We start from the raw sequence: 21,776 nt of genomic DNA, 5'->3' as shown, positions 1-21,776 counted from the left end.
GAATTATTTTCAAAGGCCATCTTTGTATTTACAGTAAAATGCTCTAAGTTGTCATGTTACATTTAGAAGCTGTGACAGTTTGTGCTTAAAGCAAAGCAAAATCTCAGCAATAGGAAAAGCTGAATAAGGTTTTTCCTCATCAGTGTAGCAGTTGCCAGCTAACAGCAGTATGGTAAAACCTTCATTTCCTGTTGTGCAAACATCATTAGCAGGCTTTGCTTGCGGCAAAAATATTATTGATGCTCAAAATGATATACAATGTTTTGAACGAGAAATGATGGTTTTAATTCCATTCTGTTATTGCTACCTTCTATGCATATTTGACTCAGTATGTCCTTTTTTTCCATGTTTGAAATCGAGTTCCTGCTTGAATGGAAAATGAAGCGTTTGGCTAAGATTTTGGTATGACCAGCAACCTGACTGAGATCATAGCTACATATAGTCACTCTCATCAGCTGCTGTGTGGCTGGGAATACCAGAACAATGGCCATCAGATATGTGCAAGGGTTTGATCTGTGAAAATGATCAGCACGTACACAGTAAAAGTCAGGTAACTTAGATTTATTGGAGCCATAAAGATCAGCTGCAGCAGTGGCATTTTTAGTTGGTCTAATGCATCCTGATTTACCCTGGGCATCTGGTTCCTCAGCCTACGAGAAGCTGAGAGGCTGAACGGATTTGGCATATGGAACAGTGGATATGCATTATAGAAATCAGAGAGAGTTACTGCAGCTCTCCTTTTGAGGCAGGGTGGTGTACATCAGGCATTCCCAGTTGGGAGTTTGTGAGAGCCTGGAAGAGGGTGTGATATCGAGGCTTTCCCAAGGGATTCCCAGGCTCAGGCAGAGGCTCAGGTCTGCACAACAAATGAAATTCACTGCATTGTACGTTATGAGTTGAAAAAAGAAGAGTCACTTATTATTGGGAAAGTATGATCTGAAAATCAGGGACTAGTATTGATCCTATTGTTGATTCAGAGAATCAGGAGAAGAATTGAATTAAAAGGCAAGTGTTGGGTTTGTGGCCACTCTGGCAGGATAGAAATAAAAATTAACTTCAGATAGGTTGATTGGGATGTAATGTACACACTAGTGCTCAGATATATTCCTGCAGAGAGGTGATTTCCTACTGATGCTGCCTATTTTCTGGTTTGCAAAACAGTTGTAGGAGATCCAGACCACCATGACTATTTGTCACCATCACTTGGAAATGAGGTCTGTGAAGCTTCAGAAAGCACACTTCTTTCCTAGCCAAGCCTTCTCTTTGGGAGGCATGACCCTTAAGTACTGCAGAACATGTCTGAAAAGGTCCATGCTGGGGTTTCTGATGCAGACTTAGGGCTTGATACCTTCTTTCTTTCTTTTTTCTTTTCCATATCATAAACTGGTGACATGCCTGTGTGACCTACTCTCTGTGATCCTGCTCTGGCAGAGGAGTTGGACTGGACGATCTTTTGAGGTCCCTTCCAACCCTTGAGATTCTGTGATTCTGTGACATAAGAAAGTCAGAAACTTCCTCCTGTGCTTTTTGCTGTTGAGCAGCATATCCTGCTTCCTGAATCCCTGATTTTACTTGTCTTGTGCAATTCTTACTTGGAGACAATGCGTGTTTGCAAAAGCTTTATCTGTTGTCTACGTTACTTGGTTTGCAGGGAACCTTCTGTTAGCAGAGAATCCACTGCTATGGCGTGCTGCTCGCGTTGAAATGAGTAATTTCCCTAACGTGAAACAGGAAATTTTGCTGATATCTGGTATAGCTGAATTACATAAATATTTAATAAAGGCTGGATTTAATAGAAAAGAAAATCTTGTGTAGCTGCTGAAAAATTTCTTTTGGTTTAGTACCACCTCAGTGACTTGTGACTGTGAGGTTTAGCAGTCACCTTTCTTAGAAACTGGTTTAAGCCTGCTGTCTTAAAACTGATCATCTGGGTCTGTAGTGTTCCACATCCAATACTTCCAGTGGTTATCCAGCCCTGAATGGGAATGTGTGGCAGGGGCTCTGAAATATTCAGAACAGACTGGTAGTATTCCAGAGGATATCAGCTGCCATTAACTGATCTTTCTAATTAAATAATGAACTTGATCCTGCTCTCTACATATGTTAGAAACTCAGGTTCATCTGAACATGCTATCAGTGCAGTAATCACAGCATATCAGCAGAGTTCTTACAAATGCTCTGGACTTTGCTTCTGCTGTGTATTCTGTGCCACTTAAAGGTTAATCCTTTGCTGCACTTTGTTGAAATGTAGAATGTGGCTGATCATTTACTGAAACCCAGAAAAAAAACATAACTGATCAGCTATTGCAGGAAACCACAGAAAAGAAACTCTTACATGTGTTTAGATGAAGAGAAGGAATAATTTAAATTAAATCTACTAAACCAGCAATTGCAGCTAATATGATAATGGCCATGATTCATTATTAGTATACTATGTGCTGATCTCATAATTTCACCATTATGTTATTGTTTGGGGATTTGCAAATCAGGTAAAACCCTTTGAATGTTTAAAAGGAAAAAAAAAAACCAAGCTGAAAATGGAAGTCTTTTGTATATTACCTTCCTCTTCTGGTCACCTTGAAAGTGCACAAGGTGTTTCTTGGCAATTGCTTAGGTTAGGACTAAAGTAAAAAATTGTACTGGAGTGGCCAAACTCATTCTATACATCTTTAGTTAAATTATCCCTGCTATAGGCAGTCATCTTTCAGGTTAATGTTCATGAAAGAATTTCTGTTCAAGAAGTTTGCATCATATTTAGAAAAAGATTATTTTAAATATTCATGTGCCTGAAGGCTTACTTTAATTTGGATTCTAAATCAGATTCCTCTTATTTAATTTGGCGTGCAAATTGTCAAGAATTAAATGTTTATTTAACACGTGCTGTTTAGCTGTTTTTTTCCTAGTGTGTGATTTGACACAGATAGACATCCTTAGTAAACATGGGAGATAAAGCTGGAACTTGAGCTATGTGGGACATGACTTGGTTGTGCTTTTTTGTTACAGAAGCCTGAATAAATCATCCTGCTTTTAAGAACTGTTCCAAACACCGTGATACTATCTAAGACATCTTTTTTTAAAGTGTTAGGAAAAGGAATTCATTCCTAAAGACTATCATTCTTTTTTTGTTGCATGATTGCAAGTTGGGTTCCTTGCAACTCTTTTCCTATTGTCTGGATTGGAGCAGATGCTTTTTTAAAAATTTGATTTTGACTAATCACAGTCCTTTAGAAAGAAGAGGTTTTTAAATACCCTGGAATATCCATATATTTACTGCTCTTCAGAACACACTTGTAAGAAATGTGACACATTCATGTTTTTTCCCCAAGCAAACAGTAACTCAGTTCCAACATGGGGAAGTATATTTTAACACCTTTCAGTTTAGAAAGGGTAGATAGCATAATGTTCCAGATTTCCTTATTGCACTTGCTTTTAACAACTGTTTCACTACTTGTTAGAAGAATTCTTGACAATAAGTCCAGGGTGACTGGCTTTGCAAGCCTTTCTCTATAAATGCTGACCAAGTCTGGTAAATGACTTTTTAGCTTCCCAGTATTCTGAACTGCACTTTATTAGCTCTGCATACTTACTCCTTTATTAGCATAACAATTATGGTTGTTCCAATTATTGCCCATGATTATTTAGTAGTCTCATGAAATGAGTTGCAGTGTGATGTAACTGCTGGTACCAACATGATAACAACTCTACAGAATGACTGTAACGCTACATTTTGCTTCAAATTTTAGTTTACCACTTTAGAGGTTGTAACATTGCCTTCCACAATTTTCCTGTCCTGATCCAACAGAACTGTAGACTGGTGGCATGTAGGACTCACTGTAGAATGATTTTGATTAGCTGGGTTCACTGGAGGTCCAGCAGTGAAAGATGGTGCAGAATGGTGATGGTTTTAGAAGGGGTATTTTTTTCCTCTTGTAAAAAACTATTGGTAAATCACTAAGAGCTTAACGTCCCAGCAGAGCTGAGCAGTTGATGAGAATTACAAGAATTAGCACTTCCACAAACCTAGCCTTTAGGCAGAAGTCTTCTGAGAGCATTCTGAAACTGAAATGGGCAATTGATGCTAAAGATTTTTGATGAAAACATCAATGTTTTCCGTTTTAAGTGGTATTTTCTATGCTAAGACATAGAATGTAGCTGAGACAGACTTCTGATTTCTGCTTAGCATTTTTGTTAACAGATATTTTTATGCTTGTGGATACAAGCATATGTATACCTATGCTTGTGTACATTTTGTATACTTTTTGTATACATTTTACACCTCTGGATTATGACGGGTTAGTTGGGTTGAATAAATTAGTGATAGAACACTGCCCAAGTTCACACAGTTCCATTGGATGAATACAAACGTTGCAGTGGTTATTTAATTGCTACTGTGAGCCAAAAAAATGTGTTTACTGTCACACAGGATTTTCTGAGTTGCATATAGAGCTATAAATAACTTCTCAGGGTATAGCCAGGCTGATAACTGAAGACAGGCTGGAAAATAGATTGCTGAAACACGAGTGCTGAAAAAAGGTAACAAAAGGAGTTGGTAACAAGGAGGAACACTGAAATCATATAGATAGTGATTTGATGCCTGTATAGTTGTGTTTCAAAGACAGCATCCTCGGTGGAGAAAATGTACCAGTTTCCAAAGATGTTGAGTCAGTGTTGCCATGTCCTGGTCTGCTCAGGAGGTATTGGTTCAGGTCCAATCAGGGATGACAGCAGGAGGCAAGGAACACCTTTTGTTACTAATTCCTCTTCTTTTGTTTTTCTGAAGTAGTGTTCTACAGAAATGCCATGCTGGTGGTCCAGAATGTATCTGTTTTGAAAAGAGGGAGAAATGCACAAGGGAGGGAGATAACAACATCTGAGACCGATAACAGCATCTGATCCAAATGTATCTTAGCAAGCTGAGCAGATTCTGTGCTTGTCACTTTTTGGCCTGTGGCTTTTTGTACTTCACCACATACCATATTCTTGAAGAGCTTGTGTAGGAAATGTGAATATTTTGCTTCTGCAAATGCTTCTGAAGATCAGGCTGAATATGCTTATTAGAACTTGAACACAAGTAAATGTTACAAGAGCAATATTAAGATTTGGAGGAAGGTTTTTTCCCTGTGTATCCCATAGTTGCCTACTGCAGAATTTTTGCACTTCCCTGGGAAACAACACATATTTTATTGCCAGGAACATCAGGATTCTCCATTTAGTAGTTCTAAGGTCTTTTATTGGAGAGCAGCTCCTGTCTTAGAATAATGCTCTTACTTATTAGTCATATCTAGAAATTACACACTATACATAAATATGCATTTTATTGTGTGACATGTGCAAGTAGGTGATGAAAATATGTTGGAATTTAGTATTTATCATGGCTATTAATCTTTAAAGACTTATTAATTTATTCTTCTTTACATGTAATTAGCTTATATTCTACAGAAGAGAATTCAATAAACTCGAGGCTTAAATTTGGGGGCAGAGGGATGTGAACATGGACAAAGTGTTTGGTACATTTTCTACAGTCCATTTTGAAACACTATCGCAGTCGTCATAAGAAAATGTTATATATAAATCCATCTGAATCATTGGTGCTTAGTTGTTTTAATAAGTTATTTCATTTTTTCTATCATCAGTGGGATAAATACAAGAAGGAAAAATATAACTAGTTCGTTATAGTATTTGTCACTCATTCAATATGTTCCTTTAAGTGAAATTTCAATGTTGGATGCAGGGCAGAAATATTTCTTTGATGATTTGTTAATAATACTTTCCTTTTCCCAGCTGGATTCTATCCTGCAGTAATATTAACAGCTGCAAGATGTTTCAGCACAGAGTATATTGAGGAATAAAACCAGAGACAGTATTGGGAAAGTTTCAGAATAAAGGTTCATAGTGGAATAATTGCAACTTACTGCACTGTGAAATTCATATCAACTCCCCTTTTTCTCCTAAAATGAGTTTGTGTTTTTTGATCTCACATCTTGTATTTAGTTTCTGCATTCATACATTTAAATTTTACACCATTAATGTGAGTGAATAGTGTTCAAACTGCTTGTATCGATTATATTTAGGGAGACTTTAAAAATTATTCATGGTAATGTAGTTGGCAAAAGAATGGAAGTTAGTCACGAAGGCCAGACAAACATTTTAGAACCAAAGCTGCAGTAGTAGTATCTTAACAAGTTGTAAATGGCAAAAAATATATATGTGGTGACTGTGGAATTTGCTTTCTTTAGAAGATTTGTTACAAGAGGAAAATAATGTAGCAATATGCAAAGCTATGCCTCATCCTACTCATTTTGCTTACTGACACTGAAGAATCTTTGTTTCCTTTCAGATGCAGTTTCCACATCTGCTTACTCATCACCAGCCAAAAGTTTGGGAGACCCTGGAATAACTCCACTGTCTCCGTCACATATTGTGGTAAGAAATGCACTCTTGATGTGTACTGTATGTTGACACTACTTTCTCTGTTTAGTCGGATGTAGTTGCTTTAAAAAGTTGTAATTTCTTCACATAGTGATCCCTTTTATGCTATTCATAGTCTTAAGTGAAATTTTCTTCCCACTGGGGCTGGTGGCAGAGCTCTCATTCATTTTGTTAGGGTTCTGGTTTTGTTGGTTTTTGTCTACTTGCTGAGCTGATAGATTTGCTCCTGCGTATTTTTATATCAAATGCAGAAGTTTCTTCATTGTCAGAGTTCCCAAGTCCTGTCCCTGTCTTTATCACTGATTAGACAGCCCCTGAAAACTCTCATTCTGTGCAGAATAAAAGAAGGATATATATGATAAATGAGAAGTTATAAATAGCACTGTTTTAGTTTCTTAAGGGAAACAGCCACTTGTGTAAGATTTTAGAAGCAAGCAAACATCCCGTAAAGGTAGCGTGTTTTAGTCTCTTGTATGTCACGCTTATTTTGTCGATAAACTCCCATTAAAACTAAGTCCCATCTGTTTTTAAAATCACCTGCATTATCCGTAACATAGTATATACACAGTGTATTTTTTGCTGTTGCAAGGGATCATGTTCAGAGCTCATTGCTACCCTCGTTGGATTTCTTACTTAGCTTTCTGTATCAAGTGCAAAGTTGTACAAATTCCTAGTCAGGATTTCTGGAATTCACCCTCATAAATCTTTGCTTTTATTCCCCTTCTTTCTGCGTATACTCTAGAACTCACCCCCACTTCTCTCATACTGATGAATTTTTGTCCTCTTTCGGTTAGATTTGCTGCTTAAACTCTTTGAGGAAGATACATATAAATACAGGATTTATGTTAGGCAACAGCATACAGGGTAATGGTATAATTCTTTCTTTCTTTACATCGTGGTATATATCACACCCTTATGCTTTGTGCCATAACTCTTTCACCTTTTCTTGTTAATGTTGTTAAATTGACTGTGCCTTTCAGAAGTTACAGGATCACAGGTAAAAGGCAGGGAGAAGGATTCAAATTCACAACCAGCAGCTGAACAGCATTCCACATTCTAGCACGGGAAGGAATATACATAGTACTTGCAAAATAAGTGTTTTGTAAATTCTTCATAAATGAATTATTCTAATGGGATATAAAGCTTATTTTGCTGTATTTAAGGTTGTTCTGTCTCCACTAGTTTTGAACGATAGTAGTACCTTATGTTAAAGGTTATGATGTAGTTAACTCCTAAAACCACCAAATAAATCCCAAGTATAGCCCACTAATGGATAGAAACACATTCTTCAGTTGATCAATTTAAGAAAAACCCCAGCCACCAGCCAAACCAATAACCTTCTGTTTAGCCCCAAGTTTTAACAGTACAGGATAACAGCTATTCCAAAAAAGTGAATATGAAGGAAACTTTTTTTTCAGAAGGTTAGAGATAAAAGGCTTTAGCAAATACCCAATGATACAATAAATTTCCACTTCAATTGGAATATGCAGCTTTCTGGTATCAACTTTATGCAACTTTAAGGAAGTCCTTATTGCCACTGAAGATATGTGGATGTCTTGGAGAGCAGAAATACTGAAGGGTGAGACAGGTTACAGTTATTCTACTCAATGTCTCAGTATGTTTTGCCTCTGCTGTTTTAACAGAAGGACTCTGATGCAGATGATGCTGTGGAACAGTTATTTCTTGTTGTTGTGGCTATTGATTTTGGCACAACATCCAGTGGCTACGCCTACAGCTTCACCAAGGAACCGGAATGTATCCATGTAATGAGGTAAAGGCTGCAATGCAGCATTTAGTTTTCAATTGTGATAACATGGGTTGTTTGCACTTGCTGTAGAGATTTTCTACAGGAGCCTGAAGTGTCTAGATTTGTCTCAGGGTTATATTTTTATTGCATCTTATTGTATTCGAATTTGCTTTAATAATAAATATGAACACATCCCCTTATTTTGCTGAGTTTAAAAGGTAACATGAGTAAAAGAAGGGATCAGTGATTATTTAGAATTGTTCAAGGAGGGGTAGTAATTATTAAGTCAAGATATTTTTATCACAGAGATTGAGGTAAACTACACATTTATGAAGGGTCATGGCATTTCGCAGGAGCTGCCTGGCCCCTGGAATCATTCTTCAGTACAGTTGTGTGTACAATACATGGTTACTTGCACCCAGAAACTGGTAGTTCATTTGACTGATTTAGCCCTTTTAGGATTAAATTTGGATTAAATCTCTAATAATGAACCAGTGATGATGTTACAATTAAGATTTGATGTGAAACTTGTTCTGTATTATATGTATGTAAATGACAGAATTCAGATGCTGTTATGTAGGGGGTTTTATTTTTTATTCCCTCACAATAGAAATCTGTGCATTCAGTCATACATACAAAATCTATTGTGGCAAGTGCCTGAAAGGATTACCCTACAAACCACTTTGTAGCTTTTTAAAAAGCTTTTTTTAATAACTGAAAACCTAAGCAATTCTTGCCAAAGTATCTTTAAAATGGCTACATTGTAAGAGACCAAGATATAGACAATTTATGCATAAAAAAGTATGCATAAAAACCTTAGCCATGGAAATTCTTCTAAACAGAGCTGTTATAGCAGTAGTTAATGCAGTGTTTGCAGCACTCAAGTGCTGAGAACAAAAGGGCAAAAAGCCTAACTTGCTGTAGTCCCATGTGATATACTGTCATTTTTTTAAGCAAGGATGCTAGCTGAATGCAGCTCTCTAAATCACAGCAGACAGTATTGATTGTGCAGTCAGCCTGCAGAGTTGCTTTGGAGATGATTGTCAAGTATTTCAGAGATCTAATGCAACTGAGTGATTTGAAATACTCTAAAGGGAGGTGAATTTTGGAATAGTATTCTGCTATCCAGTGGTGAAGATCCCTACCATTTTCAGTAAGGACAAGTAATGCTTCAAGGCCTTTTGTGCATCTCATCTATCTGTTGTTCTCTGAGCGGCACAGGAAGCTGCATGAGGCTAGAAGTCAAAGGACAGGCCATTTGTTGCTGTCTTGACAGGTTACCAGCTTGTCAAGTCAGAACCCATGTTTATTAATTCCTGTTCTCTTTTGACAGCAAGTAATTCATCAAATTTCTTAAAGAGGTTGGATGAAACAAGGGAAGATAGCTCTAAAGCTGTAGTTGAGCAAGCCTAAATCTTATATACTGTGTATTCCTGTAATCTCTGTGGAGATGTTACTGTATGAGATCAGGACATTTTCTAGGGAGTCAAAATTTTACCTTAGGACCTGATTTTGCCACTGGGTTCACACTGTACTGTGGTAAATTACTAACTAGATTTTCCATCCAGGGTCGCAGACTTCTAACTGCAGATCACTGGGACATTGAAATCTGAGTGCAGCATGGCCAGCTGAAACTATATTGCAAGTTTTAATTGACATTTTACAACTTGTGGTTCAAAACACTGTATTTTCTTCTGTATGCAATATTGGTAGCATGGTTGTGACTTCAGTCCTGTGAAGATATTATATGAGATAATAATCTAAAAAGACATGAAATAAATGAATTCATTTCTTTCCAAAGAGAAGGAAGGAACATATTTTTTTGGGGAGGGGGGATGTATTCAGATTTCCAACATGTATTTCAAACAATGAAAAATATTTTAGTATCAAGAACGACTTTTATTCTTTAAAGTATATATTGCTGTCAGGGAAGGATTTGGGGGCAGATACAACTGAAACTGACTTACAAAATAATGACTAGAATCTTTTATGTATATTTATATGTAAATCCTTATGAAATCACAAAATTCAATGTGAAAAATAAAGCTTCAGAAGGTACTAAGAGGTTCAAACTCTGTATACAATGAGGCTTACATGTAGAATAACTTGGAAGTATTTCAGCAGGGTAAATGTAACTTCTCACCTGCACTGGAGAATGTTTACATTAAAATAAAATATACCAGGGATACGTGGTCCTCTTTGCTTCCTAAAATTTTTTTTGCCTTTCCTCCTTAGTGTTGATCCTTTCCAGACATTTAAATTCCTGACTGCCTATTCACAAAGCTGCTTTTCTGTAAATGTCTCAATGAAGAGTAAGTTTGGTTTATTCAGGAGGTCCTACTTCAGAACACACTAGGCTTTTGCACTAGGTTTGAGTGTAATGGCAACAAAATCGTGATTCTAGTTGTGTAATTAAGTAGCCAAAGTCATATTTTTGCTATGATGCCCAGTACTTAAAAAACTGATTTCTAAGCATTGACCTAACAACCTTACTCATTTCAGGAGACTACAGCATGTATTTGGAGTTGGGCGTGTGTTTGATATGGATGAATGACTTTAATTGTATAACATTAGTCACTGTTTTATCAGTTTGAGGTAGTACTTTGTGCTTGTCAGCTCTTGCTAGTTCTCCATGGCTTCTGTAAAGGTAGTTGTGGCTACCTGCAGGCTCTTGTTGCAGAGAAGTGCTGTTGTCTGCATACCTTCAGACTGAGTAAATCACAGAGTCACAGAATCTTAAGGGTTGGAAGGGACCTCGAAAGATCATCCAGTCCAACTCCCCTGCCAGAGCAGGGCCACTTAGAATAGGTCAGACAGGAATTCATCCAGGTGGGTTTGGAATGTCTCCAGAGAAGGAGGCTCCACAACCTATCTGGGCAGTTTTAGTAGGCAGGACAGTGCCAGGGCCATCGTGAAAGACAGTTTGATGCTGTAGAATGAGTTAGTAACATATCCTTTGAAGGAAATACACGAGGCCTTACACACTTTTGAGAAACTCCTACTGATTTATGTGCACTTACTAGAAGTCATAAATGTTTTAGCTGCTGGTTAAATAGCAACAAACAGAACGCGCATGTTTCAGATGGAGAAAAATAAATGGAGAAAACACATGTGATTGCAAACCAAAATACAACCTGTCTTTGGAAGGAAGGAGAATGTGATCTTTTTTCGGTACAATTTTACTTCAACCTTCAGGTTTTTCCATGTCCTTCTCTTCCCTGTTTGATTGTAATTCTTGGCAGACACATGCCTGCTTTACTTCTGCATACACACTCCTAGTGGTGTTTGGCTACGTTTTGATGACCCCGCTGCTTCATTTTCTTGACTGTTATGCTGCAGCTCTGGATCAAATTCTCATCACTCTGCACGAATCACTCTGTTATCCAGAGTCACTTGTAAGGAAGGGCATTTCTCTGACCTTAGCATAACCTTGTGATCCTTTCCACGCTAACTTTCCTCGTCTCTATTTTCACTTTTAGTGTACAGTCAGATCCTCTGTGGCTTAAGCGAGTCTACGCAGCTCTGTTGAGCTACTGTGTATTAGCCTAGGAGCTGGTCTCCTCTGTCTGATTTCAGGCAGAAATCTACCTTCAGTTCTGCATGAGTGGATTTTTATCTCTGACCCTACTTTGAGAAAATATCTCCCACATGCATTTAGAGTACTACTCCTGGCTTGTATTAGTCCATATGCCTAATAGGCACTTCCTTACCATTATTTTGCCTGTGCTGGGACCATGGAAGAAAACTGCAAACCAGAGGTGCTGAAATCCTAGCCCTACTGACTAGAAGCCTCCACAAACTGGAAGGAGGCTAGAGCTCCAACTGAGAAGAGTGTTACAGTCAGGAGTAACCATGCACGTGCTTTTGCAGCTGCTTCTCTCTAGAAAAGATGTTACACAGGAATATTTTAAAATGGTTTGATTGCAAATGGTACAGTCAGACTTCCCTTTCTGTTTACTCACTCTTCAGTCACAGAAAGAGCAGTAGTAGAGGCTGAGAACTTTACAATGTGCTGAGCAATTACTGTATCCAGTTTCCATTAGAAAACCATCAGGAAATGAACATCCAATTCTTTAGGTGGCTTTAAGAATATCAGCCCGTACCACTGAGCATCAATTTGTCATGATTTAAACTGCACCTGAAGTGTACTTATTCTGGAAGGAGAAAGTGTGCTTAGCCATCATGAAAAATAAAGAAGTATTGTTATTAGCCACCTCCTATTTATGGAATTTCCCAACAGTGACTCAGAATGAATCGTTAATGATTCTGAGCAGAAACGATAGCAGTCTGTCTCCTCTCTGCTTGCAGCGGGTGTGTGGGATTTAACAATCTGGTGAAATAGGCAGTGTTTTCTGTTCATGGGCTGTGGCATCCCAACTTCCTCACATTGGAACCATATGCTCGCTGTAACACCCACTCAAAAGATTTTTGGAGTTGACCAAGTACATTTCTAGCAGCAGGTTGGAAGAAGACCTGGAGCAGAGCTCTTGCTGGTTGATAATATGCTCAGGGGTTGGGCAGAGGGACTCAGAAGGTTTTGGAAAGTTTTACAAGTGGATGAAGGTGGAAATCATTCCACTTCTCATCGTGATGTTTCTGCTTCCAGAGCAGTGGAATTGCCCTGTACACTGAAGTAAATTCATGGACCTGTGATTCCCTGCTATTGCTGCTGCCAGTGCAAAACCGTACAGATTCTGCTCTGTTCGACATAATTGAATGGTCTGAAGTGCTCCCAGCACTTTAGAAGATCCTGTTCCTTGTTACTTTGCCATGTATTAACCCTTAGATTGCAGTTTTCCATGTCAGTTGTCTGCCTTGTTCTGGAGGTCAAATAATTGTCAATTGATTCAACTGTTTCTGAGAATGAAACGGAAAAGACTTTTTCCTACATATTCTTCCTGTGTCACATAAACAAGTACCATAGAACAAGGCAACATTTTTTGTGCTTCAGAACAAGGACTTTGGCAGCAGTATGTTATGAAAGTGGGTTTTGCTATCTTTAGAAAAAAAGCAATCAACATGTGGTTTAATAATGAATGCAGCTGCCTCTGTGATCTTAACTTGGCTCCTGTTTGAGCTGTGTTATGATTATGTCTGATACCATAAAGCAGATTTTCCACTGATGCCTTTTTATGAAAATGTTTGTTGGTGTTTGTTTCCCATGCTGAAAGTACTTATCTATGGGGTGAGGAGGACCAGTAAGGACACTTTCTTGTTCTTCCATTCTGCTTTTTTTGTGATGGAGAAGTGAGGAGAATACAAGAATGCTCACAGCTGTCTCTGTGGTACAACTTCCTACTGTCTGACCTTGTCATCTTGCCATGCTCCAATTCCTGATGCTGGGTGTTCCCTTATTCACTGTTCATACTTGGGAGTTGGAGAAGTCTGCTTTATTTTGGACAGACTAAACTTTTTAAAGCATTTTTGGCATCTGAAGTAAAAAAATCCATCAACTTAGGTGAGTAGAGAGAGCAATGCAGAGAGCTTAACATCTGCAGACGTGTCTTCAGAGTTTCAGCTGTCCAGGAAATGAGGCCCATGATGGTCAAGATTGAACTGGCTTGTCTTGTATTTCTCACTATACACTAGGTTTTTTTTCTGCTGCTCTAAATGTTAGTATCACTTACTGAAGCTCTTTCACTTGTTGGATAGACGATGGGAAGGTGGAGATCCAGGTGTATCCAGTCAGAAGACACCAACCACTATCCTCCTAACACCGGAGAGAAAGTTCCATAGCTTTGGTTATGCAGCAAGAGATTTCTACCATGACTTGGATCCCACTGAATCAAAGCACTGGTTGTATTTTGAAAAGTTTAAGATGAAGCTACATACCACTGGTGTAAGTAATAACCAGTTCTCTTGGATGACTGTGTGTTTGCTACTCAGATTATCTTGGTGTAGACAGAACTACATTTTTGCTTAAAGGTTGTCAGCTACAAGGGAAGCAGCTCTGTTTCTGAGTTTAGAGAGCAAATAAAGTAAATTAAACTCTTCAGTTAACAGTATGATTCATTTTGCTTCTCACAGCATTTGGCAAGTGTTTTTGTCAGACTTCTTTCTAGATCTTAGAAGTTTTTGCTCTGTTTTGCTCAGATCTTCATGTTGTCGTTTTCCTGGGTGAAATCCGTAACTCTCTAGGGAGGCTGCATGAGGTTGGTTTGTTCTGTAAATTTACTCAGGAAGCAGAAATGGCATAAGAGCCATACTGAACTCTAGTGCAGAGCAGCAAATTTACCTAGAGTTAATTGTCAAAGCTGCAAGTGAAAATCATGTTAATTTGACATTATTCCTACTGATTGTATTTTTGTCTTTAATCGACAGAGTTTTGGGACTTGGCCAGTCCTTTTTGTACTGAGGTGTTTTCTGATTTCTCATGTTGGTGGGAAGCCAAAAATTTATGCTTTTAACTTGTATTAAATGTCTTGCATACGCAGCTTTGTTGCAAATAATTACAGGTACATGTAATGATTTAATATTTAGTCCATATTTTTCTCTCTGCCTGCAGTTGCCCGTAGACATGGTAGGAGCTTAAAAACTAAGTCTAAAATAAGCAGCAAATGTCATGCTCTAGGAAGTTCAAGTGATGACTTCCATTCTCTTTAGAATAATTTTGTCACTTTTTCCTATCCAGGTGGATAATGAAGAATTCCCTTTCCCAAAGCAGTGGGAATTAATTCCATGCCTACCTTTTCCTTTTAATAACTTCCAGTTATTTTCTTTCATCTAGAATCTCACCATGGAGACAGACCTGACAGCTGCAAATGGCAAAAAAGTCAAAGCACTTGAGATATTTGCTTATGCTCTGCAGTTCTTTAAGGAACAGGCATTAAAGGTAGGGTAGTGCTTCCTTATCTAGATTTTCTATACTTATAAAGGGTATAAATGTGAGCTTAACACTTCTAACCTTGCCAAGCTTTAACCTCTGTAGTATTTGATGTAAACAAAGCAAGGCAGCTGTAGAAACTCTAGGCAAGCTGTGGACTCTAGAGACCTCACAATAGCCTGAAGTGATTTCCCCTCACACAGGGGAAGCTTGATTCATTAGTAGTAAGTGTATCAGTACAATATAGAGTTCTGAATATCTTCTTACTGACTTAAATATTTGATAGGGCTTTTTTTTAGGAGGGGGAAAGAAAATGTAAAAGTGCAGGAACTGAAGTTCAGGAATTAAGTTTGAGATTGTGTCTTGTCCTTGTTTCCTACACTTCTGCTGCTGTGCTGATGGATTGTTCTGTGTTCACATAAGCTTCTCTCACATGTTAAGGAGTTGGCACTGTAATGCAGTAGGAGAGTCACCAACTGATGTCTCCTGCTGGAGAAGTTGGATGAGCTGGATCTGTTTTGTCATAGAAGGATAATTAAAAGCTCATTTACATTTTGGTGACTGGAATCTCATTGCAAGTCTGATGACCTGCTGAGGTGTACAAGCTGGCTAACCTGCTGGAAGTAGTGTAATTATACCGGTGCAGTGATCTGTACAGGCCACTTGATAGCACTGAGAGAAAATCTGCATGTGAAATCTATACCAGCCTCTGTTACCCCAACCAACACAGACACCTTTGCACAGCACTCCTTTATTCTGTTTTACACAGCTAAAGCGGAGTGGATGTACCAGAGGGTCAAAATTAGGTTATGGTATTTTTGGCCCTTTGCTGACCCTTTGCAGGGGCAGATTTCATGTTGTTGTGCAGTGAGATAGCACTACAGAATCATTTGGATCGGAAAAGACCTGTTTTACTGTCATCAAGTCCAACCGTTAACCCAGCACTGCCTTGTCCTCCAGTAAACCATGTCCCTCAGTGCCACACCTACACGTCTTTCAAGTACTTCCAGGGATGGTGACTCCAGCATTTCCCTGGGCAGCCTGTCCCAGTGCTTGGCAGCCCTTTTGGGGAAGAAATTTTTCAACATATCCAATCTAAGCTTTCCCTAACACAAACTTGAGGCCATTTCCTTTTGTCTCATCACTTGTTACTTGAGAGAAAAGCCTGACCTCTACCTCATTTACCACCTGTCAGGGTGTTGGGGAGAGCAAGAAGGTCTCCCTTCAGCCACCTCCAGACTAAACATCCCCAGCTCCCTCAGCTGCTCCCCATCAGACTTGTGCTCCAGGCCCTTCACCAGCTCCAGATATGCTCCAGCACCTCGGTGTCAAAACTGAACACGATGTTTGAAGAGTATCTTCACTAGCACTGAGTACAGGGGAACAGTCACTGCTCTGGTCTTGCTGACCACTAGTGCTGATACAAGCCTGGGCTCACTGCTGGCTCATATTCAGCTGTCTGTTCATTAACACCCCCAGGTCCTTTTCCACTAGGCAGCTTTCCAGCCCCTCTGTCACAGCCTGTAGTGTGGCCTGGGGTTGTTGGAGCCCAAGTGCAAGGTCTGGCACTTGGCCGTGTTGAACCTCATACAATTGGCCTCGATCCATCAATCCAGCCTGGCCAGGTCTCTCTGTCAAACCTTCCTGCCCTCACACAGATCAACTCTCCCACCCAACTTGGTGGTGTTTGTGTTGTTTGGTTGCACTGATCCTGAATGCACATGTGTGTAGAAAATCTAGCAAGCATTAGGGAGAACCAAAAAGGTTTCAGTTTGTTAGTGTTCTGATGGACTGCTTTCATTTATGTGGCCTTTTTTTTTCTTGCTGTGGCTGATGTTGGTGGGAAAAATGAATTTTATTTTCCATTTCACATCTGAAATTTTAAAATACTCATTTCTTGTAATATTCTTCTTGAGACACAAGATTGTTTTTCTTATTCTCCTGTGAAATACATTTCCCCAGTAAACATTTTTTGAGATTTAAAATCTCATGTAAACAATTAACTATGAGTTAAGTACACATCAGCTTCAAATGCACCACTGTAATGTCAGTGTAAGCTTAGTGGTTGCTGGTTCAAAGGAGAATATTTGTCCAGGCAAGCATTGTTTAAAATAGCTTTGTTGTTAAAAACTAACCTATTTTAAATGGATTTTGAATGATTGATTCTCTGTGAAATCTCAGTCAATTCTTCATGGCTACAGAGAAACAATTCTACCATTGCAACTTATATTCCTCATCTTATCAAAGACTTATTTAACTAGATTCTGGGGTTAATTGTGGAGTCTCAGATTTACACCCATGCGTAGTCTGTGGAAATTCTTAGTGAATATGGATGTTGATGGATACAACTGTTTGAGGCTACAGGCTTTGTTTATGTTAATAAATAAATCCCTGTGATTTATGAGTGCATGCTGAAAATAATTAGACAAGCAATGTAAATGAACTGTTACTTGAGACTATAATCTGTCCATTCCTAGTGCCCTGTGCAGTATAAAGGTACTACTTTTCTAGCATGGAGTTTTGAACTGCAGCATAGCTAAACAAACACAACACCTTGGCACAGCACATGCAGAAACATTTTTTTACATTCTGAAGGCCTGTTGTTCACCTTTCTGAACCTTTCCCTGTTTGGATGGAGATTTAGATAGGACATATGGTAATGACATTTTGCTTGGAACCTTTCCCAAAACATGTCAGTATATCACCCAATTTGCAAATGCAATACAGACTTTCCTCTTTTTAAGGAAAAAAACTAAGGACAATAAAAGAGCTAAACTGGTCTTGAATGTTTGCTTAAAGCAAAATTTTCAAGGAGCAATAAGTCACTTTTGAAAAGGGTTTAACTGTAACTTCCCCTTGCTAACTGAGTTGTAAAAATTTGATTTAAAGGTAAGTAGTGTATAAAGAAGTCATTGAAAAATTGAGATTGTAAACCATAACGTTCAGCAGTGATACCTCAAATATTTTCTGTGTATTAATCAAGATGGAAGTGTGAATTCTTCAGGCCAACAGCAAGTCCCACACTGTGACTAGGAATGTGCATAAACGTTCTGTAATATTCAGCACTGCTTGAGCTGCTTCTGGAAAAACTGGCTTTTCTACTGGATATTAAGCAGTAAACTTTCTATAGGCCTCCTTGAGAAGGCATCAACCCATGTCCTAGCTTTTGGCACAGTAAAGCATTCTTGACAGGTTTGCAATAATTCTGATTTATAGCATAGATGTGACAGGAAAAAAAATGAAGAGAGAAAGTAACTTTTACCGAAGCCAGCACAAAATAATGGGTTTTTATAAAGTTGACACTCATCATTTTTCATTCACCTCTATTTTCTTTTTATTTAGGAGCTCAGTGACCAAGGAGGCTCGGACTTTGAAAACACTGAAGTAAGATGGGTCATTACAGTGCCTGCTATTTGGAAGCAGCCTGCAAAGCAGTTTATGAGACAAGCTGCCTACAAGGTAAGATTCCAGGCTGAATGTAGAAATGCCCCTTTGATAGAGCTCTTGTTAGCCCTAGCTGATAAGCTAAATGATAAACTGTGTTTGGGACAACTAGCTCTAGTATAAACTGTATAAAAGTTGTCTAGAAAAAGAGTCAAGCTAGAAGATGAAAGAAGAGTTAACCCTATCAGGCCGTAGCTTTAAGACATATGTATTCACTTCTTAAGTGCCTTTTACTTTCTATTTTATATGTTGGTGTCCCTCACTGCAGACTCTCATGTTTTAGTCATCTTGTACACTGTATTCCTGCAGAATTCAATGCATGTGGAAGAGATGCAGTTTTGGTACCCAAGGGAAGGCTGATTTAAAAATATTGGACACAGTTTTATTTTGTTACTTTCTTTAGGGCATCACAGACTTTTAAAGTAAAAAAATTAAGGAAGATGAGGGAAAGCAAAGAGCCTCCTTAGTGGGACTTTTTTTATCCAGTTCCCATTTTCCCACAGTAGGAATGAAAGGACTGTGAACTGGATAGTCTAGACAAAAAATTCAATGAAAATGTTTTATGTGCACCAGTAAGAGGTTTATCTGCATTTAACTCTTTGCCCCCAAACCCCCACAAATGTGTGCATTTTCTGTATGCATGTCCTTTATTTCAAATTCAGTTTGTGTCCTTAATGCACGAGATGTACACGTTCTTCTTCTCATCAGGATATTCATTTTCTGGTTTGTTTTTCTTTTTCAATTTTTGGTCAGAGACTTGTGCAACCTGCTGGCAGCAGCTCTGTGATGCACAGTTTGCAAAATATCTAGTAGTTCATGAGTAATTTGCAGAGTGCTTCTGGGAAGCACCCAGATTTTTCTAACCCTGTTTTGAACTATCTCTAATGTTGAGCAACATTTTTCTTAACAGTCTTTATTGTGGGATTGCTAATGCTAGTGCCAGAAGCAAAACACTCTTAAAGTTCTGATGGAAGGACACGGTTGTAGGTAAATCTGAAACACTAGAGACCCATTCATTATCTTTGTATATTGTTGTCTGCCTGCTGTCTGTGTGCATGTGTGCTCGTGAACTGGGAGCCGTGTAAGGACCAGTTTAGGGTAAGGTAGATCTCTTGGCATTTCTCATTTGTGGCACAGTGGAATGTTGTTAATTAGTGTCTGTGTCTGTGGTTGTGTCTGTGATCGTGTACTTTTATTGGCAAGCTTGATAAACAGCAAGGACTTGACAAGGCTTTTAGCTTGGGGTGTGTGATCGATTTCAGTAAAACATGAGAGTTTAGGGAAATAACTGATGTTTACTTGGCACACAGATGATTTTCATCATCCCCATTACTTCAAAAAAAGAAGTGCAAGAAACTGAGAATTCTGCATTGTCATTTGGTCTTTCAGATGACTATTGCTGGATCCAACAGGTTCCTCAAATGAGTATGTACAGATGGAGTAGCAGCTCTTGTTGCTAGCTATTGGAATATGCAAGCATCTTGAAAATGAGAGCTTGTTGTAACAGTAATTGAGGCATTGAGTGGAGAAAAGTGTGAGAAGGCAGTGGTAGAAACTTTGTGACTGAAAACACGAAGAAGTTAGAACCACTAGTCTAAGCTGAGAGTGAGCTAGTGGGAAATGTTAATGAGCTGTGGAATTCTGCTTGAGTAATCTCTGGCAAGTGACAGTTCCTCTAAGGAAACAAAAATGCTAATGGCTTCAGTCATTGGTTCACAATGTAAAGCCCAGCCTTTCTGGAGTAGTTAAGTAGTTGTCTAGACAAGGCTAAATATTGTGTTGAATTAGGTCAAGTTAAGAAGTATTGTAGATCTGCTTCTGCACCATCAACTTTTGTATAGTTTACAATCTCAGTGTGTCTCTGACATATCCTCATCTTTGTCTTTCCTTAAACCATTGCTTACCTGGAGCTCTTCATTTGCCCAAGCGCTCCTGAAATGCCTCCTTCCAGCTGCTGGGCTGCTTTCTCTTTGGAATGAGTAACCTGAGTGTTCCCTTCAGCTCACAGTTCTTCCTCTCCCTTTCCATCTAGCCCATCAAAGTCCTGCTAATTCTGTCTGCATGACAGCTTTTCCTGTCTGTACATACTGCTGAGCTTTCATCAAAGCTGTCGCTGATTTTGCATCTTGGTTACTGCAACGTCATTTCCTTGGCTTTGGCAACTGTAATCTGGCCTGGTCTGTATCTCATCAGAATATTGCTGCTAAAGAGTTTTGTAGCCTCGCATCTGAAAGGGAATGAACCTACAGTTGACTCCATCTGTGTCCTCTTGGACATAACCTGCATGTCCTGAGTGTGAATCTCTGTTACACTAACTCATTTTCCTCCTCTGAAGCCCTCTCTAAAGTGCTGGGTTTTTTCACACCTACAAAAATTTGACTGTGATTAACCTACTGATATGTGAAAACTCCTTCCCATTGCTTCTCACTGTTGCTCTGCTTGCCCCAACTGTATTCATCCATTGTGCTGTTTGTATCCTTAACTCTTTTTATACTTGAGTTGTTATCTCTTTGAAGCTGGTATTTGTTTATATTCACTTGTCTTGCTCTCTGGGGCCTCCTGAGGAGCTAAGTCTGCTGTCTGTAGACAGCTGCCTGTCTTTATAGTTGCATTTTGCTGAATCATAATGGCTTTATTCCCAGATAACAGTTTGTGGATGCTTCTCCCTGTCCCTCATGTGTTAATTCCTCTGTGTCCAGAGATCGTTCTAAAGCTGTGTGACACTTGTTGAGATCTAGTCACACTTGGAGAGAGCAGAGTATCCTCTTTGTAGGACCCATTTTGGCTTAAAATTCCTTTCCCGAAGCGTGTCTGCTGGGATTAGTTTGCTCTTCGGATGCATTGCTCAGGTTGTCATCATAAATAGGTTAATTTTTCTTCTTTATGTGTCTTGGTTGTTCTGTTTCAAATTCTTTGCTTTGGTGTAGTTCTGTCAGAAGTGCTGTATTTACCAGTATTAGTCACATTCTCATGAAGAACTCACATTGTGAGTACTAAGTTCGCATTGTTGATACATTTTCTTCTTTTGGAGACCTTGGCGGTGTGATCCGGTTGGACGGCACATGAGGACTCCATTCCACTCATGGGGGTGCAACCTGCCCTTGTTCTTGCAGGAGCAACCAAATGCAACTCCTTGCACTAGGCCTGAAGTTTAGACCCCAACATGAAAAAATAGCTCAGGTGTGGAGGCAAGCCTCTTCCATGTAAACATGGGCCTGGCATTTCCAGCCTCGTCATAATGGCATGTGAACAGGGATGTAAAACCAGGATCTCCCATCTGTGTTGACTGAGGTCCTACTGACAGAAAATTCTGTATTTTGTTAGTTTTGTGTC

General features: G+C 38.9%; 1 protein-coding gene across 1 annotated transcript in view; it reads left to right on the top strand.

Moving 5' to 3' along the window:
* Positions 1-21,776, top strand: part of HSPA12A (heat shock protein family A (Hsp70) member 12A) — a 59,434-nt gene that overhangs the window by 7,807 nt on the left and 29,851 nt on the right. Inside the window, exons 2-6 of the mRNA XM_062001459.1 lie at positions 6,338-6,423; positions 8,073-8,200; positions 13,829-14,015; positions 14,904-15,008; positions 18,342-18,458. Of these exons, the coding sequence (XP_061857443.1) occupies positions 6,338-6,423; positions 8,073-8,200; positions 13,829-14,015; positions 14,904-15,008; positions 18,342-18,458 (623 nt within the window). The remainder of the gene's footprint in view (positions 1-6,337; positions 6,424-8,072; positions 8,201-13,828; positions 14,016-14,903; positions 15,009-18,341; positions 18,459-21,776) is intronic.

The sequence above is a fragment of the Colius striatus genome, chromosome 8, assembly GCF_028858725.1.
Source record: "Colius striatus isolate bColStr4 chromosome 8, bColStr4.1.hap1, whole genome shotgun sequence".
NCBI lineage: Eukaryota > Metazoa > Chordata > Aves > Coliiformes > Coliidae > Colius > Colius striatus.
This window is presented reverse-complemented; position numbering and strand designations above follow the sequence as displayed.